Consider the following 24872-nt stretch of genomic DNA (forward strand, 5'->3'; position numbering starts at 1 on the left):
AGAGAGAGAGAGCAGCGAGGGAGCTTTAAGAATTGGCTGGAAGGGCATGGCTGCTCAGCGAGGAAAGCGCGACACATGATGGGAAGGTGCGAATGCTGTTCGCGCAGCGCAATCGTGCGCTCATCGTTGGCGCAGTACCTACTGAGTGATATCTTACAGGGATATAGTGGAAAAGGAAAATGATGCAAAACTCTTGCGTGGTATCTCATAATGGTTTCCGCTGCCCGTGCTCTCGGCCAGTTCTTATGGCATCTCGGCCTTTGCCCTCTCCCTCGAGTCCATCTCCACCGGGGGTTGGTAGGCGTCCATCTCGGCAGGGCCATAGTGGTAAGGTTGGAGCGCGCCTTCCTCCTGTTGGGGCGCAGCGTGGTAGCCGCCCTCGAGGGCACGGCGCTCGGCAGCCTTCTGGTTCGCGGCGCTGATCTCCTTGCTCTGGCGCTGGCGGCGCTTTCTGTTTCTGCGTATGACGCAGCAGAAGACGACAATGGACGCGAGGCCGCCGACGACGAACAGGACGACGATGACGATGGTGACGATGATGCCGGTGCTGACCGTTTGCTTGGTGCTGTTGTACTCGTCGTCGAAGTCGGAGCTGCTGGTTTGCGCCATGGCGGTGGCGGGAAGCAGTGCGAGGAGGAGGGAGACCAGCACCGTCTGCGTGGGGGCCATGATTGCCGAGTGCACTGGACTGGGGCAGGGTGAAGATAAAGTCCTCACTGCTACACTCGGGCTGCAGAATGACGGCAGGCCAGGGACAAATGCTCTTGCGAATCAGGCACCGATGAGCACTCTGGCAGGTTATATAGCAGGCAGTGCTTCGAATCCTGCCGTGTCACCGTCACCGCTGCCAGCCAATGGGTGCGCGTAGAGCGCCAAGGGCTGCTATTTTTGATCCCGCAGCCAACGCCGCCCAGGCTCGCAAGTGGCTAGGCTGACAGCGGCAGGCCCAGCGCGCTGATCGCCTTCATCCAGTGCGCGCAGTGTTGGCGGGGCTCGATTTGACGGCCGCTCAGCGAATGCCCCCAACTTCGACCGTCTCAGCCGCTCGCTTCGCGCTTAATGGGGCAGCCCATGCCCATGCGCTTTGCCCGATGAGGCAATGCGTGAGAGCCTGATTGGCTGCCGCACCGTGGCTGCGCCCACTTGCACGTGCTGCGTTGACGGCATGAACCCTGCCTTTGACTGTCGCACTGTCGCACCTCGTTGCTGCGCCCTGTGTGGCTATCGCCCTGCCGCAGCTGTGGCTTCTCCTTGGAGACAAAGACGGTCGCTGCCAGAACAGAAACTGCCCGAGGCCATCTTGTGCGACCAAGTCGGTCCATGTCTCCCCACTCCGCGGTGAAAACTCTATTCAGCGCCCAGAGCCGACTGTAAGCGACAGCCGAGTATCCGTACTGCTGGCTGAGATCCCACCCACGCTTCACTCGTCGACACTTTGACGTTGGACCCAATAGTATTTCGTGCTTGTTTCGGGGTATCTCAAGAAGACCGAAATGTGTATAGTCAACCACCCCGCAGGCTCCTTGGCCCGACTTTGCCGCCCCAACTCCCGGTATGCAGGCATGATGGTACAATGCTCGTAATAGAAACGCCCTGGAAATGCAAATGTAGACGTCGCCAAGTGGAAACCACGGTCAGAATATGCCTATTCTCTGCCCCCACCCTTCTCTTTGCGGGTTCACGACAATCTGGTATGGGAAAGGGTTCGTCTCCGTCGTCGTAATCGGCGGGATGTGGTCCTTGTCGCGGTTGACAATCGTGACAATCTTGAGCGCCGTCTTGTGCAGGCTCTTCTCCATCGCCCGTCGCACTTTGATGACCTCAGTGTCGCTCCGGGGCGTCGCGAGCGTAACATCGAGCGTCCACAACTCCCAGCAAATCTCCTCGTCGCCTCGCCCCTTGCCCAAGCCGCCAAACGGAAAATACGACTTTCTCCGCCGCTTCTCGAAGAACTGTATGGCCAGCTGCCCGCGCCCGCGCTGTTGGTGACCGGCGCCCGTGTCGAGGGCGCGCACTAGTTCGGCCGCGCGGCGGTCGATCAGGGTCTCGAGGTCAACGTCGTCGATGGCCGGCAGCGTCAGGTCGAGCAGGTCGCGGTGCAGCGGAGTCACCGGCGTGAAGTAGCGATGGAAGAAGATGGTGTGCAGGATGGCTGCGCTCTGCGTGTCAGCTTTGGACGTCCAGTGTCGCCGCTGCGCGCCAGGGCAGCCGGCGCCGTGCAGCTGCGCGCAGAGCCGGCCTTCAGCCAGCAAAGGAAAAGGTACCTTTGACGATATCTTTGACGCAGGTGGGGTCCGCGAAGACCTCGAGTACGTATTCGGGGGTGCGGCGCGGCTCCATGGTGGGGTGCGCTCGCGGGGTCGAGCACTTGCGAAAGGGATGCGGAGGGCTGGGAGAGCTGGTTCGCTGGTTGGCAGCAGGCGGACTGGGAGCAAGAGTGGGCGGCCGGGGACGGAACGGAGGTGTTGAGGGTGCGATGACGGATTTACAGTGGGGTCAGAGTCGGGTGTCCTTGGGGCCGTCCGCGGGGTTTTGGGCTGCCAATCTTCACACGGCAGCCCAGCTGACTCCGGCTCACTCCACGCTCAGGCTCAGCCTAGCCTGTCACGCTCCAGCCAGCCAGCCCGCCCAAGCCTCGGCCCGCTCAACCTGGTCGCCCGCACCCCAACCTCCGTGACGTCCGTCACTTGACAGAGCATGTAGCTGCACCCGACACGCCAGCCAGCACTATGATATCAGCTACGCGCCGATGGTTCAGGCGCAATCGCACCAACTTCGCCATCGGCGCCGGCGTGCTCGGCGCTGGCTACCTCGCCGGCCAATACCTGCTGGGCAAGCTGTCTGAGGCTCGCCAGCGCATGGGCGACGAGCGCATCGCCCGCGAGAAGTGCGCCCCCGGACTGCGGCCAGCCCTCCAGAGCACGCGCGCTGACGACCCTCTCACAGCCTGCGCCGCCGCTTCGAGCAGAACCAGGAAGACTGCACCTTCACCGTCCTCGCCATTCTGCCCACCGCCACCGAGAACATTCTCCATGCCCTGCCCGTCGAGCAGACATTGAGCGAGCTGCAGAAGCAGAAGGCCGAACGTCTGCAGCGGAGCGTTGCGCCGTCGGACATTGCCTCCACCGACGCGCCCTCCGAGGCTCCGAGCGCGGCCGACGACGACGGCCGGAGCTTGAAGAGTTTCCAGAGCGAGAGCATCGTACATGCCAGCCAGGTCGTTGGCAATGGCGCCGGCGAAGGGAGCAGCGATGGAGCTTCTTTGGCTCCCCCGAAGCCCAAAAAGAGCAAGGCTCAACTCTGGAACGACATGAAGATTCACTGTAAGGCGCTCGCACCTCTCGGTCCCTGCCAAGGCTTCTTGTTAACCTGGTACAGCTATTGCGCGAGCCTTCACCCTGCTCTACACCCTGTCACTCCTCATCCTCCTGACTCGCATCCAGCTCAACCTTCTCGGCCGTCGCAACTACTTGGCCAGCGTCGTCACTCTGGCCTCGCCTCCCGCGCACGGTACCGGCATCAGTCTGGAGAATCATGACGATGACAATGCCGAGCAAGCTTACGGCAATGACTTTGAAACAAACCGCAGGTATCTCTCTTTCAGTTGGTGGCTGCTGCACCGCGGCTGCAAAGACATCATGGAGAAGGTGGTTTCGGCCGTCATGGACGTGTTCGGACCGTTGAATCCACGTGAAGAGATTACACTAGAGAGGCTGTCCGAGTTGACGCTCGAGGTGCGCAAGAAGGTTGAAGGTGCCACGGAAGAGGAGCGGAGGTAAGCAGTTTTCTCGAGATGCGCAGAGACGGTCACTAAAAGGATTCACAGGGCAAGCAAGTGGCTCGCATATCTTCTTCCTCCGGCCGACAAGGAGTCTTTCGTCCTCTCCGAGTCTGGCATGGCCACCGAGGAGAATCCGGCCAGTGCCGAGCACAACACTCCTCTTCGCCGCCTACTTGACGAAACATCTGACATCATCGAGTCGCCATCCTTCGCCCACGTCCTGACGCTTCTTCTCGACACGACCTTCTCTGTCCTGATCGATAACAAGATTGCCACGCTCTCGTACAAGCTGCCGCCCGTGTCTGCCGATTCGGCGCGTGTCATTGAGCTTACCGACCCCAACTCGGCAAAGACCAAGGTTGCGAACACGCTTGCGATTTTCTGTCGCCAAGCACATGTAATCGGAAGCGGCACGAACAATGAGTACCTCTCGGCAATGGAGGACGTGCGTGATCTCGAGGCATTTGCTGCAGTGGTGTATAGCAGCAACTTCGAGTTTGAGCCGCCGGAAGATGTTGGCAAAGGCACTGAGACGCGTCCGACTACGGCCAGAGGATCGGTAGTCGACGAGCCGGCGTTCGCCGCGCTTGGGGGCGAGGCAAGTATGATCGAGAAGGACAGCGGTTTCGAAGCGGCATGGGGAAAGGCAATGGGCAAGGAAGAGGGGAAGGAAGCTTGAGAGAATGTACGAATTGAACTCAGGGGTTGTACAATAGCGGCCTCTTGGCCGGAACTGATACCCAAGGAATGAAAAGTGCTGTCGTGGCAGCCCTGCGCACGATGGCACGATGCGTTGTGAAGTGCTCCGTAGTAATGCAGGAGGTCAATAGCGTGGCGACCAGAATAGTAATTCCGGTCAGGCAGGACATGTCCGAGTGTTTTGGGATGCTGGCATGGCAGGTTGACAGGACGCCGGTCCCAGGGGTTCACGGAGCTGCGGTCGGCAACTGCTTTCCTATCGATAGTTACTCCACATGCTCGCCTAACAGCCGTACACGAACGAACGCGCGGTGCAGGCCTCTCCCCGTGGATCGAAATTTCACGGGGTGTGGGAGAAATGTGGGGGCCCTGGAGCGAAAGGATTCCAAACCAGGCTGTTGGGAGGCGTCTCGGGGCAGGCGTCTGCGTCGGTAGTAGTGTGGTCGTGGTGGTGGCGGTTCCTGTTGGCCGCCACCGCCGCCCCTCCTCGATCCTCACCCCGTACCATGCACTCCGGACTACTCCACTTGTTGGGCACATGCATGCATCAGTCAGTTGCCAGCCGATCCCCAAAATTCGGATTCTCGCGTCGAGCATAACTCTTTCTGACGGGAGTAATCCGGAGCGCACCGGATTTTCGGATTGGCTGCACGGGGAGCGAGATTGGCAATGTCCGAGTTGCGCGTCAAAACTTGTTGCTTTTTGAAGCGCGTTTGCGTCACCAACTTCAAACTGATTACCATATCGAGTAGCACGTGATACGGCTAGTTGCGGCGTGTCGGATAGCGCACTGCCGCGTCCCTCAAACCCATCGCAGCTAGTCAGAAATCCGTTCTAGGAAATTTTTACAGACTCCAGATACTCGCGGCCAGCTGCGTGGTGTTTTCCAGCGGGCGGTAGACAGCAGTGAGGGGGGGCCAGTGCTACAGTGACGCAACCCACAGTATGTCGCGCAGACATCATGAGAGGGCCAAGAAAAATGGACCATGAACGCATAGCTCGAAGGAACTTTGAACTTCCGCCTCCTTCCCCAGCAGCAGCACTTCAGCTCCTCTCGACAACCGTCAAACCTTCTCCACGTACGCCCGTTTTTGCAGTGACCACAACCATCGCCCAGTGCTCGCGGAAACCGCGAAAAAAAAGAGAAAAAAAAAATGTCGAAACGGAAACAGCTGCAAGCCCGCTGCGGCGGCCCGCTGGCAACGCCGAAACGTCGAACCACGCCCACGACGCAACGCCGAAACGAATAAACGCTCAACGCCCTCCCGTTAGGGCCCGTCCGTCGTGCCGCATGCGCGCGCCACACACACACACACACACACACACACACACAACCCCCCTTTGCCTACCTTCAGCACGGATGTCGTCTCTTATCGCACACGGACAGCAACGAATCCTCTCCCGTCTACGACCGGCCGCCAAAGTGCACCGCGCGCGCACGCGATATCCGTGCCGCATCGACGACGTGCTCGCGCTCGCGCGCGCGCGCCCCCAAGGAGCGCACCTGCGTCTCGCGTGCTCGCTCGACCCCGCGTTTTCGGTTGCCAGCGATCGCAGATAAAAAAAAAATTTGTACCGATGAGCAATCGTGGTGGGTTGGGGACAGGTGAGGAGGGAGTGTCGTACAATACTGAGCCCCGTGCGGGGGGCGGTAAGAGGAGGCAATAAATCAAGAGGTGGACATGCCGGCCATGGCGCCAAGTGCAAGAAGCTTTTGCTAAGAGGTGCGATTAAGCCGAGACAAGAACAAGAGGGAGAGGGACGACAACGGGCAGCGGAGCGGAGGGTGCACTGGCGTTGGTATTGGCATGGCGGAGGGATGTGGAGAGTGTGGAGGGGTGGAGAGCGGGGTGGGAGGGGCGGCGCAAAATGAGAAATCCCCGGAAAGGGAAGGACGAAGAAAAAAGATTCTGCAACTCCACCACGCCTGGGTAAGGGGAATATTCAAAGAGACGGGAAGAAGCCGAACGGGCAACGAACATCCGAGTACTAACTGCCGTGGACCTCCTGCACGGTTTCCTATACCACTATTCTGTCCAGGCAACTGGGAGTATGTGCTGGTCGACGGACAGAGCACCGGCGCATCGAGTGGCTGGGAGCAGCTGTCCGCGCGAATGATCTGCTGGCTAGTTGGCCGCCCGAGAAGTCTGCCTGCATTAGGCCCCAAGATTTTCTCTTCTTTTGTCTGTTTCTGAGAGTCGGTATGGGGCGGTTCTGGTCTGAAGGGCCCCATCTTACATCACCTTCCTGGCAAGCAAGAGCGTTTGATGAACGACATCCCGGTCGTTTCTTGCATTCAGCGGTGGGAGATCATCCTCGACGGGCTGTTTGGATGCCCCGGTTGATGGGTCTCCCGCGTCTTTGGCGCTGCCGTAGCGCTGCTGTCGATGGAGGCAACTCTGATGGGAGAACAGACCAGTGCCTGTTTTGTGGTGCCCGTGACATCCATCCCTACATGAAGCAAAGAGCATCCATGCGCAGCATCTTCAAGCCGTTTGTATATCTTCGCTCGTTTTGGACGTGGGTAGTTCAGTGTATTGCTCGCCAAGTGGGCCGATTGGCTGAACCACATTGCAATTCAGACTTGAGGCGAGCCGCCTCGAGGCGGACCTCTGCCTCCTGAACACAAGAGACGGGAGCGCTAGTGACGGGTGTTGCACTGGTCTTGCAACCGTGTCGAAGTTTGGAAAGCGGGATTCGGTTTCCATCGGCCACCACATACGCCTACCACAAGCCGCATCATCCCAGCAGGCTGCATACAAGGCGGTTCGGTGATTGCTGCCGCTTACGGCTGTGCTGATTTCGCAGCTCTGGCAAAGTCCGATCCCTGTTTGGCCGATGTTACTAGTCGGACAATGCCGGAGGGATTCTCCACGAGCAATCGAGGCGGTTGACAGAAGTTTACTTGATCTCACGTCTGGCCAGCACGCCAAGAACAGCGGTTCCGAACGGGCGTCCGGCAAACGCCAGCGGTTCGTGTACGGTCGGCAAAGCATTTGTCACTTGTCAGCACACGCGCCAGCTCCTGGGTAGTGCGACGTAATGCTCCGGGGCAGCAGCACGCAGCGTGTCGAGAGGCTCCATCTCCGATGACAGATCGGGCAGGCTGCTGACTCGCGGCCGGCTGCGAGGACAAGCAACGATCGCCTCCCATCAAGCCACTGACGGCGCAAGGCACTTTGCGCGCAGCGCCCAGAGGACGCCACGCACGCCCAGACAGCGGCAAGCAACGCCCAAGGCGGGAGCCCTGGCTCTTTGCCGACTCTTGTTTTCTCTTCGCTTGCCCAGAGTCATCAGGCGGACCGCAAATCAGAATCAAGGAAAAAAAAATTTCGTCGCCGACTTGGCTGGCTTTCCAAGTACCTGGGAAAGGACGCAACGTCGTCATACATCGCGCGACTATCCCCATCACAGCACCATCTCGAGCAGCGAACGAGGGCGGTCGGACCGACTGCAGTCTGGCCGTGCTGTTGGCCTGACATGCAAACATGCTTGTCCGGGCATGGGTGTGGGTTGCGTGCGCGCTGTTTTCCAGACTCACGTGCGGGACCGAACGGGAAAGTCGGCGGCTCTGGTGTTGCGGGCCCCCCCCTTCTCGTCGCGTTAGTGCGGGTGGGCTGTGGGTATGGGTAAGGGTATGGGCATGGCATGGGCTACTACTGGGGAGGGCGGTCAGGCTGCCGCGGCGCTGCTGCATGCGGCACATGCGGAGGCCGCGAAGACCAGGACCCTGATGGACGACGAGGCTGCGCATCGCTGCAGGCCGCTGGTGTCGCGCCACTCAGCCGTCATCGCACCCACCAGGCTGGCGGTATCGGGCAAGTGCCGAGCAAGGCAGCGCGGTACGTACGGCGAGCGGGCGCCGGGGTGGGCGTGTGGGCGTGTGGGCGACAGGCGTGTGGGCGACAGGCGCGCGTGGCAGATGCGGTGAGGGCGTTGGTTGGCGCGAGGTTGGGCCGGCGCCAGAGATACGCATATCTGACTGAGATGCTCGCACCACGCGGGGAGCGGTGGCTCGAGAAGATGGGGGAGGGCGGCCGGAAAAGGCGTCCCTTTCGGCAGCCAGGCTCGTCATCAATCCACGAAACACTGGGGCCGCGGCCCACCAGCAAGCGACTGCGAGTCTGCAGCTGGGCGGTGGTGGGCCCGCTCCTCTCCTCCTCTCCACCTTTCGCTCCCTTGGTCGGTTGCGAAACGCCGCGTCCGCCGCCCCAGGGCGGAGGATCCTCGAGGGCGCATCCCTGCCGCGCCGGGCGAGTGCCGCACCCGGTTTGCGCCGTGGGCCACACGACGGCAAGCCAGGGCGCCAGGGCTCGTGTCATTCATCAGCCGGCGCAGCGGGCAGGCGACGTCATCGGCGGCGGGAGAGCGGCGCTGGGCGGAGGGCGCGCGCGCGCATGCAACTTTGCCGAGGCCGGGTGCTGCGAAGGAGTGCGAAGGCGGGCCGGGCGCGCGGCATAGTTGCTTGGTGCAGCGAAGGCCGGCTGGGCGTCTTGGGGGCGCTTGGCCGGCGGCGCGAACTCCAGCGCTGGGCTGCAGATCGCCTCTCACCCGCCATGGAGAGCGGCGACGGGCGCACCCAGCGCCTCAGCACAGGGTCCACCGCACCAGGCGCGCCAGCCAGCCCCCACATGGAGACACCGGCCTGCGCTACGCCTGCTTGGGCCTCCGTCCCCGGCCCATGACGTCCTCACCTCCCGTGCCCAACCCGCCGCTGCCTCTGCCTGGTACCGAGTGGGAAACGATGTTGCATCCACCAGCAGACTCTGCAAAAAGCCGTTGCGCTAGACGGCATGCCCACGCAGGGATGGGCGCCCGGCCTCCAGCCCGCCGCCCACGAGCACTTAAGTACGCCGTCTCCCCCGGATCATGCTCTGCCCCATCGTGCCAGCGTTGTTGTTCTTTGATACCCGCTCCACACACTGCCCTGGGACGTGCTGAGCCTCGTTCCCCGGTTCCGAGAAGCCCCAGCTCCGCACGACCTCTGGCTGGCTCCCAGAGTCCGCAGCTCTTAAACCGCTGTGCCTCCCGCGCCGAGTGCGCTGACTTCCCTCTCGACATTCCTCCCGCCGGCAACTCGCAACCATGACGGAAGTCAACGTGAAGACGCCCCAGTTCCTGGGCATGCGGGGCAAGACCCTCAGCATGGTCGTCTCCATCGTCTCCACCACCGGTTTCCTGCGTAAGCTCTCAGTCCTGCACGCACTGCTTGCCATCTTGACGCTGACCGTCCTCTCCGTCCAGTCTTCGGTTACGATCAGGGTGTCATGTCTGGCATTATCGCCTCTGAGCCCTTCAACACCTACTTCCCCGAGACCAATGACGACAAGACCTACCAGGGTTTCGTCACTGCCATCTACGAAGTCGGCTGTCTGCTCGGCGCCATCGTCATGCTCATGTACGGCGACAGGCTTGGCCGCAGAAAGGGTATCATGATCGGTGCTACCGTCATGATTCTCGGCGTCGTCATCCAGATCACCGCTGTCAAGGGCAGCAAGGCCATGGCTCAGTTCATCATCGGCCGGACCATCACCGGCGTTGGCAACGGCATGAACACCTCGACGATCCCAACTTACCAGGCCGAGTGTTCCAGGTCGACCAACCGAGGCCTGCTGATCTGCATTGAGGGTGGTATCATCGCCTTCGGCACCATGATCGCCTACTGGATCGACTATGGCTGCAGCTACGGCAACCAGGACCTCAGCTGGCGCTTCCCCATCGCCTTCCAGATCTTCTTCGGTCTGATCGTTGTCCTCGCCATGATCGGTCTTCCCGAGTCGCCCCGCTGGCTGCTCAGCAAGGACCGCCCCGACGATGCCTTGAAGGTCATTGCTGCTCTCCGTGGTCTCACTGTCGACGACGACGAGACCAAGCTGCAGGCTTCCATCATCATGGACGGTATCCGCGCCTCTGGCCACGCCGGTGGCAACACCAGCTACCGCGACCTCCTCACTGGCGGCAAGACCCAGCACTGCCGCCGTATGCTCATCGGTGCCTCGTCCCAGTTCATGCAGCAGCTTGGTGGTTGCAACGCCGTCATCTACTACTTCCCCATTCTATTCGAGGATACCATTGGTGAGACTACCGACATGTCTCTGCTCCTAGGCGGTGTGAACATGATTGTTTACTCCATCTTCGCTACCACTTCCTGGTTCCTGATTGAGCGCACTGGTCGCCGCAAGCTGTTCCTGATCGGCACTGTTGGCCAGTGCTTGTCCATGGTCCTTGTCTTCGCCTGCTTGGTTCCCGGCAACCCCCAGGATGCCAAGGGCGCCGCTGTTGGTCTCTTCACCTACATTGCGTTCTTCGGTGCTACTTGGCTGCCTCTCCCATGGGTAAGTGACTTGGATTCGATAAAAAAAAAATCCCAAACTCAACCCCCGATCCCCCCACCACTTCCAAACCTCCACAACATCATGCATGATACAGAACGCTATTCTAACGTAAAACAGTTGTACCCTGCCGAGATCAACCCGTTGAAGACCCGCGCGAAGGCGAACGCCGTCTCGACCATTACCAACTGGCTATTCAACTTCTTGATCGTCATGGTCGTTCCGGTCATGATCGACAGCATCGGCTGGGGCACCTACCTCTTCTTCGCCGTGGTCAACGCCTGCTTCTTCCCCGTCATCTACTTCTTCTACCCTGAGACGCGCATGAGGTCTCTTGAGGAGATCGACCTGATCTTCGCCAAGGGTTTCCTCGACAACACGAGCTACGTCACCGCGGCCAAGGAGCTTCCCTTCCTCTCCGACGACGAGATCGACGCGAAGGCCAAGGAGTACGGCTTCGTCTCGGGAGATGAGGCTGCCACCAGCGGCGACGAGAACGAGAAGACGGAGCACACGGAGAAGGAGGTTGAGAACGGCAACCAGCACGTGTAAAAGGCGGAGCATGCTCTCCTTTTCAGTCGATCGACTTCTTCCCTGCTGCAAGCAGCGATTATCCGGCAGGACTCGATTGTCCCGGCACCATCGATGTCCGTCTTGACGGCATCTCTTGGCGTTTTTGATTTCCCCGTACTACCCCTCGACTGCGCCGCCTAATAATTCCGCGGCGCTGTTGGGACATTTTCCTTCCCTGTTGTTTCCTTTACCGAATGATACCATAGACTGCAAGATTGGTCTACAGACACGTCTGCGGCCAAGTAGTTGGCGCAGCTGGCTTCAGAAGTTGTTTCATGGATAGCAGCAGGATCCGAGCGTGTAACGTCACTCGCGCTCGCGGGTGTTCTGCTAGACATATGTCCCGTCGCTCATGAAAAAGATGGAATATAGCTAGATACAGCATCGCATACCCACTGGTGTTTAGAACCACAGAAAAACTGAATATACATATTTTCACAAAGTTGCTTCCTCTTGGTCTTCCAGCGTGACTTCAAATGTCCAATTCAGCACGATATTCTCAATTGACAGAGCAATCGAGATATCCGCTAGCGTATGTACATACGTGAATCGTATGGGTGGATGCGTATGTTGAGTTTGAAAAGTCACTACCTATGCGTTCAGCTGTCAACTCACGCGCCCACGCAGAATGGCTCATGAGAAACTTGCTTCGACTACGCACGTAAGAATGACATTCATGCAAAAGCGGCTCTACATGACGGCAGATTGAGCAGTGACTTGGTCATACGACCATTAAAGAATTTTCTGTTGAGCGTGGTGTGACTCCTGTCTGCAATAATGCATGGTGGTGGTGGTAGTGGCGACTAACGTGTACCGCGGTTCGGTCGAGCCTCGGGTATTGGCTGTGTGCATCTAATCACTATACCGGGTAGGGACTCCCAGCACTCTGGGCGAACGCCGAACACTGGTCCACGACGTCACTGGAGCCTGCAGGCTGGAATCCCGGCAGTTGGCTGCCGTTTATTGATGTGGTGGAGATTAGTGGGGCGGCGAAACAGCAGCGCGAATGGGGCAGCTCACCTTTGTTGGAGACTTGTTGGTCGCAGCTGGTCAAGAAAGCGGGTTTTCGGGTCTACCCGACCACGCGGGTCGGCGCGAACGATTCGGGCAGTGATGAGTCCCGGAGCCTCCGTTTCCTCGGCAGTCTTGGACGCAGCGCGGGAAGCGCGCTTGGTGCGCTTGGAAGGCGTTCCGATCGGCGCGTTCGTTGTGGGAAGGAGGTGCCCACTCGCAATAGCCCGATTAGGCAAGTCACCCTGGTGCCTTCTTCTTGTCTAACGGCGCGTATCACTGCCTTGGTTCATGCATGCAAGGGGGCCATGGACCCTGTCGCACCAGACATGCTGCACGTGCATGGGTGGGTGATGTCTCGATGCAACTGCACCGCTCCAGACTATACTCACACCACAATCTGCTCCATCCGCTCCAGTATTCTCTCGATATACCGCACCCCGACGATGACGCCATCCCTGTCACCACCACCACCGTCCTCCGGCACGTCCCCGAACGTCTCGCTCCCGCTGTCCAGGCACGTCAGGCACGCCACCACGACGTCGGCGTAAATCGCGCCCATCCGCCCCGGCAGCTCGCGCCTCGCCATGTCCACGAGCTGCTTCTTCAACGCCCACTTGGCCGCGGCCAGGTCCGCCCGGACGCTCGCTGCATTCTCGTCGCCGTAGCGTACGAACGACGCCGTCCACAGCCCCAGCTCGAGCAGGCAGACGCCGAGGCTGTACACGTCGTACCGCACGTTGTACTTGTCCTGCGCCTGCATCCCTTGTCGCAGCGGGTGCCGGTAGATGTTGCGCTCGCGCCGGTCGTCGCCCTTCAGCGACGTCGTGCCGTCCTCGTCGCGGAGTGCCTCGAAGCCCGTCAGGAAGGGTGTGCCGAGTGCATGAGCTGAAGAGGCGGCAGCATCCAGCTCATCGGTCCTGCAGACGACGACCGTCTCGGGCCGGATGTTCTTGTGCACGAAGCGGGCTTGGTGCAGGAAGATGATGCTGTTGGCGAGGGCTTTGGCGAGGCGGACCCGCTCGCTGAGCGAGGAGCTGGTGGTGTTGTTGTCGTTGGAGAGGAGGACGGATCGGAGCGTGCGGATTTCGCTGGCGTGTTTGGGGATGCTGAAGACGAACTGGAAGGAACTGTCGGTGGTGTTGGTTCCGGCTATCTCGACCACTCCCTGGCATGGGAGTAGATTCGTCTTCGAGGGATCCATTCCGCTGAACTTTTCTGCGAGAGATTGCACGACCTCCTTGCTCATTGAGCGAGGGGCTCTATCGACGAGAACGCGTTCGCCGGGCGGGTTCCTCACGCACAGTACAGCGTCGGAGAAGGATATGGGTTCATCTTGGATGGTGATAATCTCTGCGGGGTCGACGAAGTTACAGAAATTTTGAGCTGTGACGGTGGTTTTCGCTGTCGGCGTCGAGGGAATCGCATACCGCGCCGACTTGGTCTTAATCATCGTGATCATCGACAGGGAGCGGTGAAATCTGTCTTCCCATCTTTCCAAATTCTCGATGGCTTCCTGCAGAGACCTTTTCCCCCACAAGGCATACTTTAGCTTCCGGACATCCCCGGTTTTCTTCATAACGCGCTGGTGGTCTGCTTGTTCCTCTGGCAATCCGATGAGCCTGTCCAGACTTGCGCCCGCATCGCAGAGCTTACTGTGCAAGACCACGAGCACGCTGTTTTCGTGTGCTTGAAGTTCAGGAGGTAGCTCGTTCCATTGGGAGCCGAGGTGCTCGAGCTTGTGCCGTATGCCGAGCCAGATACTTTGCAGTTGCAGCACAGTTTCGGCCACCTCCCTCTCGGCGTTTGCATGGTTTTTGTAGCGCTGAACGAGCAATGAGCCGGATCTACGTAGTGTCAGCAAAGCGTCTGCATCGGGGCCCGTCTGCTGACTATGCTTACTTCAGGCAGATATCTACTAAGCCAGGAACGGCCAGCGCGAGTCCTACTGTCTCTGCCATTTCCTCTCGCGGCGATGAGTTGTGGGTTGTTGACGATCGAGAGCTGTATGCGCGAGGCTGCAGGCAAACAAGTTGACGTTGCTTGAACTGCTAATTTGTGATACATAACCGACGCTCACTCACTTGGCAACCATCGCCCAAAAATAGCATCTTCCAGCCTACTGCCGTTTTTGGCGCGGAAAATGGGAAAGGACACACTCAAATGAATTCGTGTATATCAAGCGACGCAATTCCGAGGACACTTGTAACTATTCCGCTGGGTTCAAAATTGCGCCTGGTATACCAGCCTCAAGAGTCAGACTACTGGACCCCCGCTAGAGCCTCACGCAGCTGAAGGTCAGGGTGCAGTCAGGTGCAAGGGCTTTGTGCAACATATGCAGCCTGCTTTGGCTGTGCCGCACGACGGAGCCGCGACGTCCGCCTTGCAAAAACACTACCTGATCATCTCGACACCCTCCCTCCCTATCAGAATCGAATCACTCATCATCACAGCTCTGAGGCTGCAGATGGGCCTTTCGACTTCTATTTTTCCTAATCCAAGGGCAGCCGCCTGCCTCCCCTGACCTTTCCACTGATGTTGGCCGAATATGAAAGTTGTAAACATAAATATGATTTCTATTCCGCGTTCTGGTATATCTCGCAAAAACATGCTATGCTGCCACCGCAAACTATGCTCACTTTATAACCAATATTTCAGTCGCCATCCCCCATATCAGTATCCAAACCAAAAAAAAAAAAAAGGTACCGTTCGGGGGAAGGAAGCGAACGACCCATCACTCCACCAACTCCTCCAACAACCCCTCCAAATCCTCCCGCCGGAACGGCACCCACAACCTCTCGGCGCCGCCCCCGTCCTTCCTGCTCTCGATCATCTGATGGTCGTGGAACTCCTTCAGCAACGTCCGGAAGCCCATCTCGTTGCTGCAGACGAACTCCTCGACCGCCTTGTGGTACAGCACGCGATACTCGACGCCGACGACGACGGGCGCCGCCGACGAAGGCAGCAGCAGCGCCGCCTCCTTCGCCGCCGCCGCCGCTTTCTTGGCCCCCCGCCCCCTCCCCCTCTTACTCGGCGTCTGCGGCACATCCGCGAAACCAAAGACATCGTCGTCACCGTCATCGGCATCATCATCGTCATGAGCGGCCTGCGCCGCGAGCGCCGCGGCCGCAGCGTCGTCGTCGAGGTCCGCGCCGGCGGCGAGCTGCTCGGCGACGAGGATGCGGAAGAGGGCGCGGGCGTTTTCGGGCAGCGAGCGCAGGACGAAGCCGACGCCGTCGCGGCCCTGGACGCGGCGGCCGCTGCGGCCGAGCAGGTCGTTGGCGGCCTCGACGGCGTCGAGCTCGACGGGCGCGAAGGGCGCGAAGGTCGTGCAGTCGTGGAAGAGCAGGCGCAGCGCCGAGCGCGTGCCCAGGTCCCACAGGAGCGGGAAGGTCGGCGTGTCGGCGGTGGCGAGCAGCGCCATGTGCGGGTGCGAGGCGAGGCTGGCGAAGAGGGATTGGGTCGCGGCGCGGCGGAGGGAGGCGCTGTCGAGGGAGTGGGTTATCAGGGTGAGGGGCGTGGGTGGGGGCTTGGTGGCGAGGGTGGTGAGGAGGAGGGCGTGGAGGAGGGGGGGAGTCGCCGGGAGCTTGACGCTGGAGGGGAGGAGAGATGTGAGGATGGTGGTGAGGATGTCCTTCGGGGTGAGAGTCGGGTTGTAGCCGTTGATGATTATGATTCGGGGGGTAGAGTTTGTCGCAGAGATCTGGTGGTGATAGAGATGGCCCGCGAAGTCCTCGGCAAGCTTCCGTTTTGAGCCGAAGCCATAAAGACATATATTGAATCCATTCTCCAGCTCGTATACCCACTGGTCGAATGAGCGGGAGTGTAGTGCGTGTAGATAGGCTATGTCATCCTCATGTGGATCCTCATATTTCTGCATCTGAGTGAAGTACTCATCGTGGTTCAGCAGGGCATGTGAGGGAAGCGTGTTATTCGATGTCTTCGTTCCGCCTGGTCGGTTCTGCCAGAAGTACTTCTCGTGCGGTGGGAGGTCTTGCGGTGGTGTTGGGCTGCGTTGTTTCTTCTTTGTGCTCCCCTTGGGCCTCCCCCGCCCACGCTTCGTTGGTGTTTCCGGGACTGCAGCGGGCTCAGACGCTGCGATTGCTTCCTCATCCTCTCCTAGCTCATCTACCTCTTCCTCATCCCAGATCTGGCGGGCCAGGGCATCCTCGTCTTCTACGTCTTCATCGCTCTGGCCCCCGTCAATGGTGCGTTGTAGCAGCCTTCGGGCACTTTTCCGGCGCGCAGACCTGTCTGCATTTCTGACAATAGTCGGTGTACCACTAGGGGTCTCGTCCTCGTCGTCGTCGTGCTTCGAAGGTGTTGCGAATAGAACTCTTCGTTGCGATCGGGGCGTTGCTGCGCCGTTGGGTTGGCCGTTTGCTTCGTCGTCGAGCTTAGTACGAGCAAGGCTCTTGTTTAGCGTCTCGGCAGCAGTCTGGCGTCTCGAGAGCGTGCTCTTTTTCGAAGGAGTAAGAGCTATCTCGTCATCTTCGGTCTCATCGAGCGGCGAAGGCCGTCGTTTTCGCGGAGTGGTGTTTTCAGAGTCGACAGCGCCTCGCTTTCTCTTTGCGCTGGGCATTGGCGACGGTTCGGGTTGTTCGTGGTGCCTGAAGGAGCCAACAAGCGCAGTGAAGGCAGCGCGGGTTGCGGGCGCGCTGTTGACCATTCCGGCGGCGCAGCTTTCGCGACAGGGAACGCGTCGGCGATGGTGGAGCCAATGGAAAGTCGTGGCCCAATCAGCACGTGTGAGCTGTGGCGGCGATAAGGCGCTCCGTCATCGGGGGAGCTTGGAAGTTTTCCGAGTGAGTCGCATGCGCGGGTTGTGAGTCTAAACCCCTCGTACCAGTCAGACCCTCTGCAGCTTGTCGTCGGAGCTCGAGCTTCGGCTATAAAAGGTACTGTGTTCTTTCCTCATCCAATTGGGCCTCCATTCGCTGCCGACCGACAGCTGACGCGCAGTGACAGGGCCGTCAACATGGCCTCCTCCCGGCCGTCCACCCTCCAGCGCTTCGTGCCCGCCATGAAGAGCTTCGTGCGCAACTACTCTGCCCCTGGCGAGGGATCCATCCCCCCGGCCAAGCAGAAGTACATTCCCACTTCTGGCACTTATCCCAAGGGCTTCCTCGCCTCCAGCGCCCACGTCGGCGTCAAGGCTTCGAACACGCGCTTCGACGACCTTGCTCTGATCGCGTCCGAGACGCCTTGCTCGGGTGCCGCTGTTTTCACCACCAACAAGTTCCAGGCTGCGCCCGTGACGGTCAGCAGGGATATGCTCAAGACGAGGAGCGGCGCAGGCATTCGGTCCGTCGTTGTTAATTCGGGTTGCGCCAATGCCGTCACTGGCAAGGGCGGCATTGAGGATGCAATTGCAATGGGCCAGAAGGCAGACGCGTGCTTTGGCGAAAGCGACGCCAAGGGTAGCCAGAGCATCGTCATGAGCACTGGTGTCATCGGCCAGAGGTATGCCGGCTCGTCCTGCCCGCTTGGCTGGTCCATCTAACGGCAGCTTGCAGGCTCCCTATCCAGAAGATCCTCGATAAGATCCCGGCAGCCCACCAAGGCCTGGGCAACGACCACTCGAACTGGCTCAAGGCTGCTCGCGCCATCTGCACCACCGACACGTTCCCCAAGCTTCTCTCCCGGCAATTCACCCTCCCCAGCTCCCCCAACACCACGTACTCGATCGTCGGCATGACCAAGGGCGCTGGCATGATCCACCCCAACATGGCTACTCTTCTCGGAATCATCTGCACTGACGCTCCCGTTGCCCCTTCTGCCCTGCAGCCGCTTCTGACTGCCGCCGTCACCAAGAGCTTCAACTCGATTTCCATTGACGGTGACACGAGCACTAACGACACTGTTGCCATCCTGGCCAACGGCGCCGCCGGTGGCTCTGAGATCAGCTCCGCCTCCAGCACTGGCTACGCCGAGCTTGAGAAGATCCTGACCGACTTCGCTGCTGATCTGTCCCAGCTCGTTGTCCGCGATGGCGAGGGCGCCACCAAGTTCGTCACGATCCGGGTTACTAATGCTGCCACGTACGCGGACGCGAAGAAGGTTGCATCCACCATTGCTCGTTCTCCCCTGGTCAAGACGGCGCTGTACGGCAAGGACGCCAACTGGGGCCGCATTCTGTGCGCCACCGGCTATGCCGAGGGTGTCGAAAGCGTCGTCCCCACCCAGACCAGCGTCAGCTTTGTCCCTACGGATGGTTCCGAGGAGCTGAAGCTGCTTGTCAAGGGTGAGCCCGAAAAGGTTGATGAGTCCCGCGCGGCCCAGATTCTTGAGGCCGAGGACCTGGAGATTCTGGTCAGGTTGAGCGAAACGCCTGGCGAGGAGGCTGTGTACTGGACTTGCGATTTCAGCCACGAGTATGTCACGATCAACGGCGACTACAGAACGTAGAGCCTGGTTTGCTTTTTCCTTGCAACTGCAGCGATGTCTTATTATACCAAGCGACAATTTTGGATAGGCCACAGCCGCCACAAAAATATATCATGCTCATGCCACGATTGATCATCCGCGAGTGTGCATTGCGTAACACGATCCCTGGCGCCGCGCAACCAATCAGAATGCGGGGGTTGGAAGTGTGTGGAGGAGGGGCAGCACAGAGCACAGCGCAGGCACGGAGCGCGGCCAGCCGGTTGGTGCTGAGTCTGACGCAGATCTGCAGAAGGCGTCATCCCGCCAGCCCGCCATTCTGCAGCCCTCAAAAATATATGCCCAAGCCCAAGCCCCGCTCGTCATAACTCTCCTCCCAATCCCCTCCGCCGACCCATTCTCTGGCACGCAGCAGCTTGACTCAACACTTTTATCATGAGGGCTTACTGGTTCGACAACCTTCCGGTACCGCTCCCCACAGTGTTCCTGCATCCCCACCACCGCCCAAACGCCGGCCGCTAACACCGACGCTCTCTCTCTCGCGCACAGGGCGACCAACGCGAGCCGCACGACTCGGGTCGCGACGTCCCCGCCGACTACCTCGCGGCGCTGGGCATCCGCTACTTCCACTACCCGTCGCTGGACGCCGTCAACGCGCTGGCCGCCGAGCGCAACTACAGGAACCGCGACGAGGTGACCATCTCGCCGACGACGCTGCCCGAATACGAGACCAAGGTCAAGAACTTCTTCTCCGAGCACCTGCACGAGGACGAGGAGATCCGCTACATCCTCGACGGCGCGGGCTATTTCGACGTCCGCAGCGAGGGCGACGAGTGGGTGCGCATCAGGCTCGAGAAGCACGACTTGGTCATCATGCCTGCCGGCATTTATCATCGCTTCACGACCGACGAGAAGAATGTGAGTGGACTGCGGACGGTACCAGAGTGGATGCCGCGGGGGGAAATCGGGGCACTGACGGTGAAACTCTAGTATACCAAGGCGATGCGCCTCTTCCAGGACGAGCCCAAGTGGACGCCGCTGAACCGCGGCGAGGAGACCGACCAGAACAAGTACAGGCAGGACTACCTCAAGAGCAGGAGCAGTAGCAATGTTGCCGCTTCGGCATGAGCGGCCGACAGCCGGCAATGGATGAGGAACGGCGAAAACGAACGACTTGGACGCGGCGGTTTGGTGTCAGATATCCCGGAAGGAGGGCTGAGTTGAATGATTTTCTTGAATAACCAAATCCATGTTTTGAATTTACCAATTCTGTAAATCTCGTGAGCTTAACAGCTCTACTTGAAACTCAACTTTCCTCATGTATCATATCAGTATACATGACGACTCCGCTCTCTTGTCTTTCTTGTCTTTTCTGGACCGAACATATGTTCGGGCAGGATGCACTACTTCATGCTAGTCAGCCTGTGCTGTGTTCTAAACTTCCCAAACTCACCTGGTTTCTGCACTTCACGTTGTCGTTTCCCCCTTTCCACCCTACTTCCATCAATGGTTTCTGTACTCTTGATTCGCTCCATACGTCCTAAACGATGGATACGTTGATTCAATCTCATTTCCGTTAGATTTCGTTTCGCTTTCTTGATTTCCCTTTTTTGTGCTTCAATTTCTTGTTCGTTCAGGTCGCCTCCGTATTGTGAACCCAGCCAGTTATCAATCGACCCCCGTCTACGCCCATGGATCCTCTTGTTCACTGAGATTGTAGAGTCTGAGCTTGCAATTTCATATATGAAATAGCTTCCAGACCCTTCAGAGGCTGGCGAATGTTCCTTGGGGGAATTCCTAAGCGCCACACCGTCTTCTCGGAGGGGCCTTGTTATCGTTTCCTCAGCCACACTAGAGTGGCTGTTTCTTGGAGAGTTGTGGTTGGTGCCCACTGTGCCACGAAGGTCTTCGTGGTTATGCACAAGTTCCTCGCCTGAGACTGATGATGTTCTACCCGTACTGACATGGTCTGGTATCTGGCTTTTTGCAGAGGTCGAAGACATGTGGGTTTCTTCTACTTTGGGAGCCCTGACTGTAGAATCATGCTCGGCCGGCGTGGAAGTCTCCTCTGCTGATGCGAACTCGTTGTCGGTCTCTTCGGTAGAGCCATCTTCGAACATGGTGTCGCCTCCTCTTATGCACTCTCGCGATTGAAGCCAAGGGTCTGCAAGTGCCTGCTGGGAATTGGGGCGCGCAGAAGGCCTCGGCTGGAGCAGTCTCGAGATCAGACTGATGCCCTCTTGCGAAATTGGGATCGCCGTGAGCTCCTCCACGGGAAACTTTTCTTTACTGTCGTAGTAGGCTATCAGATCGTTCTTTGTCCGAAAAGGGTGTTTCAAGGTCGAGATTTCGAATGCAATCATGCCAAGAGACCAGATATCCACGGCGTATGTGTACGCGTAGCTGTCTGTCTCGAAACGGTCCCGGACAAATCCTCTCATTTCGGGCGCGCAGTATGCCTTTGTGTAAACACCAGTAGTGTTGAGCGTGGTGTCGTCTGTCACACGCTTGGAGATGCCTGACATCCATAAAGTTAGAAGAGGTCTGTAGAGTTTATGTTGACCAGCACCAACCAAAGTCACCGATTTTGACCCACCAATTAGGAGCTGGTGCCGCGATGAATACATTCTGCCCTAGAATCAGCATGAGGGCCATTTATAGCTTATGAAGGGAAGCATACTCCAGGTTTGAGGTCTCGATGTGCGTAGTTGTGCTCGTGCATAAAGCGCAGGCCTTCCAGCAACTGTGCAACGATTTCCTTTGTTTGATCTTCCGGAATTGGCACCGACACGACTCTCAGATATTGATATAGAGACCCGTGTTCCATGTACTCCATGGCCAAGTAATACGACTGTTGATCTTCGTACCAGCCAAAAAACTGCGCAAAATACTCGGTGTACTGCAGAGCGTTAGCGATCAACTGTAATAAATGCTTTCGTAAAGTGTTTGCAGTTATTTGCCTTGCCTTCGAGAACTTCGCTATCGCCCTGATTTCTTTCAGATGATCCATAGGAACGTGTTTGGCAACCTCTTTTACAGCCCGGACCTCATTGGACCTCGCACGCCTCTGCAGCCACACGGTTCCGTACGCTCCTCGGCCAACATCTCGCTCTTGCGTCCACTTCTCCACCCTTCTCCTACCGTTCCTGTCGAAGCTATGGAATGTATGCTTCCCTCTTGTCGTGGCTTCAAGCCTGAAATGCTGGAGGAAGTCATCCATCAGCAAGGCTGAGCTGCCTCAACTCCGTCTAGATGAGGCCAACACTTGACGAGAAAATGACTGTGAAGCGAGCTGTAGGTAAGCGGCCAGTGCCGATGCGCCAAGGTTGGAATTATTGCCCGAAGTTCTGAGACGTGATTGCGGTTGCGAGCGATGTGGGTTGATCAGTAGTGGGGTTTCCCTTCAGCCTCGGGATGCACGTCGTCGAGCGAGCTGCAGGTGGCTTACATGCATGCAAGGCGAAATTACGTGGCATCAACAACCTATAACAACAACTTAACCAATGGATCGAGACTATTTCGCTCTCGTATTACTGTGGCGCAACCCTCCTTGGCTCTACAATTTCAGCATTGTTGTCGGTACTTCGAGCTCCTGTCATTTGGGTCAGTAAACATAGCATGGACCGGCCTACAAACTGCGGGCGTCGAGGTGACTCTTTCGTTTTCTTCCCGATTCTAAATATGCAATACTAACAGTACATGATATCTAACCCAAACTCTCACATAGAATTTCCTTGCTTCATGACTTGTTCATTCCTGGTGCTCCCATATCATCGTCCCTATACAGCATCTAGTAGGGCTGCGTCTCTCTCTCCAGCCACTTCGTTGTGAGCGCATCGTCTTTAAAGTACGGGCCCGTCTTCTCGCGGACCTCGGCATGGTAGTCATTGAGCCACTTCTTCTCAGCCGGCGAGAGGAGCGACTCATCGATAAGCTTGCGGCACATAGGGACCATAGTGACGTGCTCGAAGCCCAGGTATGGCTTGTCGCCGAACTTGTGCGGCGTGTCGACCTCCGTAACCACGATGACATTCTCTATCCGAATGCCGAAGTTGCCGTCCTCGTAGTAGCCTGGCTCATCCGAGATGACGTTTCCGACGGCAAGTGGAACCTCCGAGTACTGCACGCGGGTGCCAATTCCAATGGGGCCCTCGTGAACGTTCAAGAAAGAACCGACGCCGTGGCCGGTACCGTGGCGGTAGTCTAGACCCTCTGCCCATAGGAATTGGCGGGCGAGGGTGTCGAGAGCGAAGCCGCTTGTGCCCTTGGGGAATCTCGCCCTCTCAAGGGCAACATTTCCCTTGAGTACAAGGGTGTAGGCCTTCTTCTCCATCGCCGTGGGCTCACCGAAATGGAGCGTACGCGTCGTGTCCGTGGTGCCATCGCGATATTGTGCGCCAGAATCGCACAGGTAGACTGCTTTCGGGTCGATCACCGAGCAGTTACCTGGCTCAGGCTTGTAGTGGATGACGGCTGCGTTCGGTCCGGTAGAAGAAATGGTATCGAACGACAAGCCAACGAACCTCTCGTGTTTCCTGAGAAGGGGTAAGCAATTATGCTTGTAAAGCCCTAGGATGCTTACTCACGATCTGATGGCCTCGAGCTTATCCGCAGCCTGGACTTCGTCGAGCTTCGCGCCCTTGGCAATGAGCTGATCCTCGAGCCATGCGAAGTACTCAATCAGAGCTGCTCCGTCTCGGATGTGGCATGCCCTCATGCCGTCCAGCTCAGCCTTGTTCTTGACTGCCTTGGAATCAGCAATGGGGCTACGAACTTCATCGACCTTCTTGTCGCCGCCAAGGCTCTGCACAAGCGCCCATGATGCCCTGTTAGAGATCAGGTACTTCTGGGCCGGAGTTTCGGAATCTTCGCCATTGGCGGCGGCACTCTGGCTCAATGCCTCAATGTCGCCAAAAATGGAGTCGTACGGCCTGATTTCGACAGAATCTCCCAAATGAGCCTTGACTTCAGGGGTAAGCTTGTCAGAATTAACATAGAGCGTAGCCGCCTCCGGGGTGACCACGGCGTAGGAAAAGAAAACGGGGTTATATGGGATACTGGTCCTGTCAGTACGTATCAGAGGCACGTTAGGTGGACAAGACGAACTCATTTCCACGCAAGTTGTAGAGCCAAGCGATCTCATCAAGCATCGCTAGCAACAATCAGCGGTAGGTCACGCAAAGCGGTCACGAAAACATACAGACGACGAAGCCGGCGCTCTTGCGTTTGCTGAGCTCCTGGCGTATGTCTGACAACTTCTCACTGAACTCCTTGCCGGAGAATTCGTAAGGCTGCACCTGGACCTTCTCGTTCGGGCGCGCAGGCTTAGCCTTGCCCCAGACAATGTCGACGAGATTCGCCCTGACCGACTTCAAGTCGGCACCACCCTTCTTCTTAATCTTATCAGCGAGCTTACGTGCATCGGCTGGCGCCACGTTAGCTCTGAGAAGGAGATGTCTTCAAGGCGGTGCACTCACACGCAGTGATGATCTGAGGGTCAACGCCAACGGTCTTGCCGCCTTCTGACTGATCGGCGGTCCTGCAGCCTTCAGCATTACGCCCTAAAAGAAATGTGTAGCGGTGTTTACCATTCCTGCCACGTCGGAACATCCTGCAGTCCCTGCTTCAGGAGCTCCCAGTTGCTGTCCAGCTGCTTCTCGGCCTGGTTGAAGTAGCGACCGTCGGTGGCGAGAGCGGCCTTGTTGAGGGTGATGACGGCGGTGCCTGCGGAGCCCGAAAAGCCGCAAATGAACTCTACATGCGACGTATGAGCATCGACGGCGGGCATGATGGTGGTCGGGGCGGCGTCAAACCTCGGCGGGCGTCGCACGGCGCGATGTATTCAGACTGATGGCTATCTTCGGAGGGCACGACTGCGACGTGGTGCATCAGTATCAGTATCCGGCATGGGGCGAGGGCGCGGGCACACGGTCGTACTGTACACATCGATCTGGTTGTCCAGCATCAATCGGCGCAGATGCGTGAGGCGCTCAGTGGTCACAACGGTCTCCATATTGTCGGCGGTGCTCCGTCGTGGGATGGTGGAGTGGAAGGGTCGTTTGAAGAAGAGCGAAGCTAGGCTAGCATGGGGT

At 58.4% G+C, this 24872-nt stretch overlaps 10 protein-coding genes across 10 annotated transcripts; 4 read left to right on the plus strand and 6 right to left on the minus strand.

Annotated features, from left to right (window-relative positions):
* Nucleotides 1–243: 243 nt before the first annotated feature.
* On the minus strand, nt 244–669 carry BKCO1_300026 (uncharacterized protein; the record flags this gene model as incomplete). Its single annotated transcript, XM_020274163.1, has 1 exon — nt 244–669. One exon carries the CDS (start codon nt 667–669, stop codon nt 244–246), a length of 426 nt encoding a protein of 141 aa, XP_020134579.1.
* Nucleotides 670–1634: 965 nt separating this feature from the next.
* Nucleotides 1635–2340, minus strand: BKCO1_300027 (uncharacterized protein; the record flags this gene model as incomplete). The annotated part of the gene is made up of 2 exons (XM_020274174.1): nt 1635–2152; nt 2265–2340. 2 exons carry the CDS (start codon nt 2338–2340, stop codon nt 1635–1637), a joined length of 594 nt encoding a protein of 197 aa, XP_020134578.1.
* A 389-nt stretch (nt 2341–2729) lies between these two features.
* On the plus strand, nt 2730–4460 carry BKCO1_300028 (peroxisomal membrane protein; the record flags this gene model as incomplete). Its single annotated transcript, XM_020274185.1, has 4 exons — nt 2730–2887; nt 2947–3323; nt 3379–3775; nt 3827–4460. The coding sequence occupies 4 exons, from the start codon at nt 2730–2732 to the stop codon at nt 4458–4460; spliced, it is 1566 nt and encodes a 521-aa protein (XP_020134585.1).
* Nucleotides 4461–9565: 5105 nt separating this feature from the next.
* On the plus strand, nt 9566–11364 carry BKCO1_300029 (hexose carrier protein; the record flags this gene model as incomplete). The annotated part of the gene is made up of 3 exons (XM_020274187.1): nt 9566–9662; nt 9725–10815; nt 10933–11364. The coding sequence occupies 3 exons, from the start codon at nt 9566–9568 to the stop codon at nt 11362–11364; spliced, it is 1620 nt and encodes a 539-aa protein (XP_020134584.1).
* Nucleotides 11365–12784: 1420 nt separating this feature from the next.
* BKCO1_300030 (het-s domain protein) lies at nt 12785–14357 on the minus strand (the record flags this gene model as incomplete). Its single annotated transcript, XM_020274189.1, has 2 exons — nt 12785–14243; nt 14299–14357. 2 exons carry the CDS (start codon nt 14355–14357, stop codon nt 12785–12787), a joined length of 1518 nt encoding a protein of 505 aa, XP_020134438.1.
* A 773-nt stretch (nt 14358–15130) lies between these two features.
* On the minus strand, nt 15131–17065 carry BKCO1_300031 (origin recognition complex subunit 2; the record flags this gene model as incomplete). The annotated part of the gene is made up of 1 exon (XM_020274190.1): nt 15131–17065. One exon carries the CDS (start codon nt 17063–17065, stop codon nt 15131–15133), a length of 1935 nt encoding a protein of 644 aa, XP_020134439.1.
* Nucleotides 17066–17374: 309 nt separating this feature from the next.
* BKCO1_300032 (arginine biosynthesis bifunctional protein) lies at nt 17375–18804 on the plus strand (the record flags this gene model as incomplete). The annotated part of the gene is made up of 2 exons (XM_020274191.1): nt 17375–17859; nt 17913–18804. 2 exons carry the CDS (start codon nt 17375–17377, stop codon nt 18802–18804), a joined length of 1377 nt encoding a protein of 458 aa, XP_020134436.1.
* Nucleotides 18805–19215: 411 nt separating this feature from the next.
* BKCO1_300033 (uncharacterized protein) lies at nt 19216–19908 on the plus strand (the record flags this gene model as incomplete). Its single annotated transcript, XM_020274192.1, has 3 exons — nt 19216–19245; nt 19330–19698; nt 19771–19908. 3 exons carry the CDS (start codon nt 19216–19218, stop codon nt 19906–19908), a joined length of 537 nt encoding a protein of 178 aa, XP_020134437.1.
* A 195-nt stretch (nt 19909–20103) lies between these two features.
* Nucleotides 20104–22000, minus strand: BKCO1_300034 (calcium calmodulin-dependent protein kinase type 1b; the record flags this gene model as incomplete). The annotated part of the gene is made up of 4 exons (XM_020274193.1): nt 20104–20183; nt 20234–21298; nt 21354–21408; nt 21461–22000. 4 exons carry the CDS (start codon nt 21998–22000, stop codon nt 20104–20106), a joined length of 1740 nt encoding a protein of 579 aa, XP_020134442.1.
* A 570-nt stretch (nt 22001–22570) lies between these two features.
* Nucleotides 22571–24793, minus strand: BKCO1_300035 (xaa-pro aminopeptidase; the record flags this gene model as incomplete). Its single annotated transcript, XM_020274194.1, has 8 exons — nt 22571–23315; nt 23367–23837; nt 23887–23932; nt 23981–24205; nt 24258–24319; nt 24369–24534; nt 24594–24653; nt 24718–24793. 8 exons carry the CDS (start codon nt 24791–24793, stop codon nt 22571–22573), a joined length of 1851 nt encoding a protein of 616 aa, XP_020134443.1.
* Nucleotides 24794–24872: the final 79 nt, after the last annotated feature.

This window comes from Diplodia corticola (genome assembly GCF_001883845.1).
Source record: "Diplodia corticola strain CBS 112549 chromosome Unknown scaffold3, whole genome shotgun sequence".
Lineage (NCBI taxonomy): Eukaryota > Fungi > Ascomycota > Dothideomycetes > Botryosphaeriales > Botryosphaeriaceae > Diplodia > Diplodia corticola.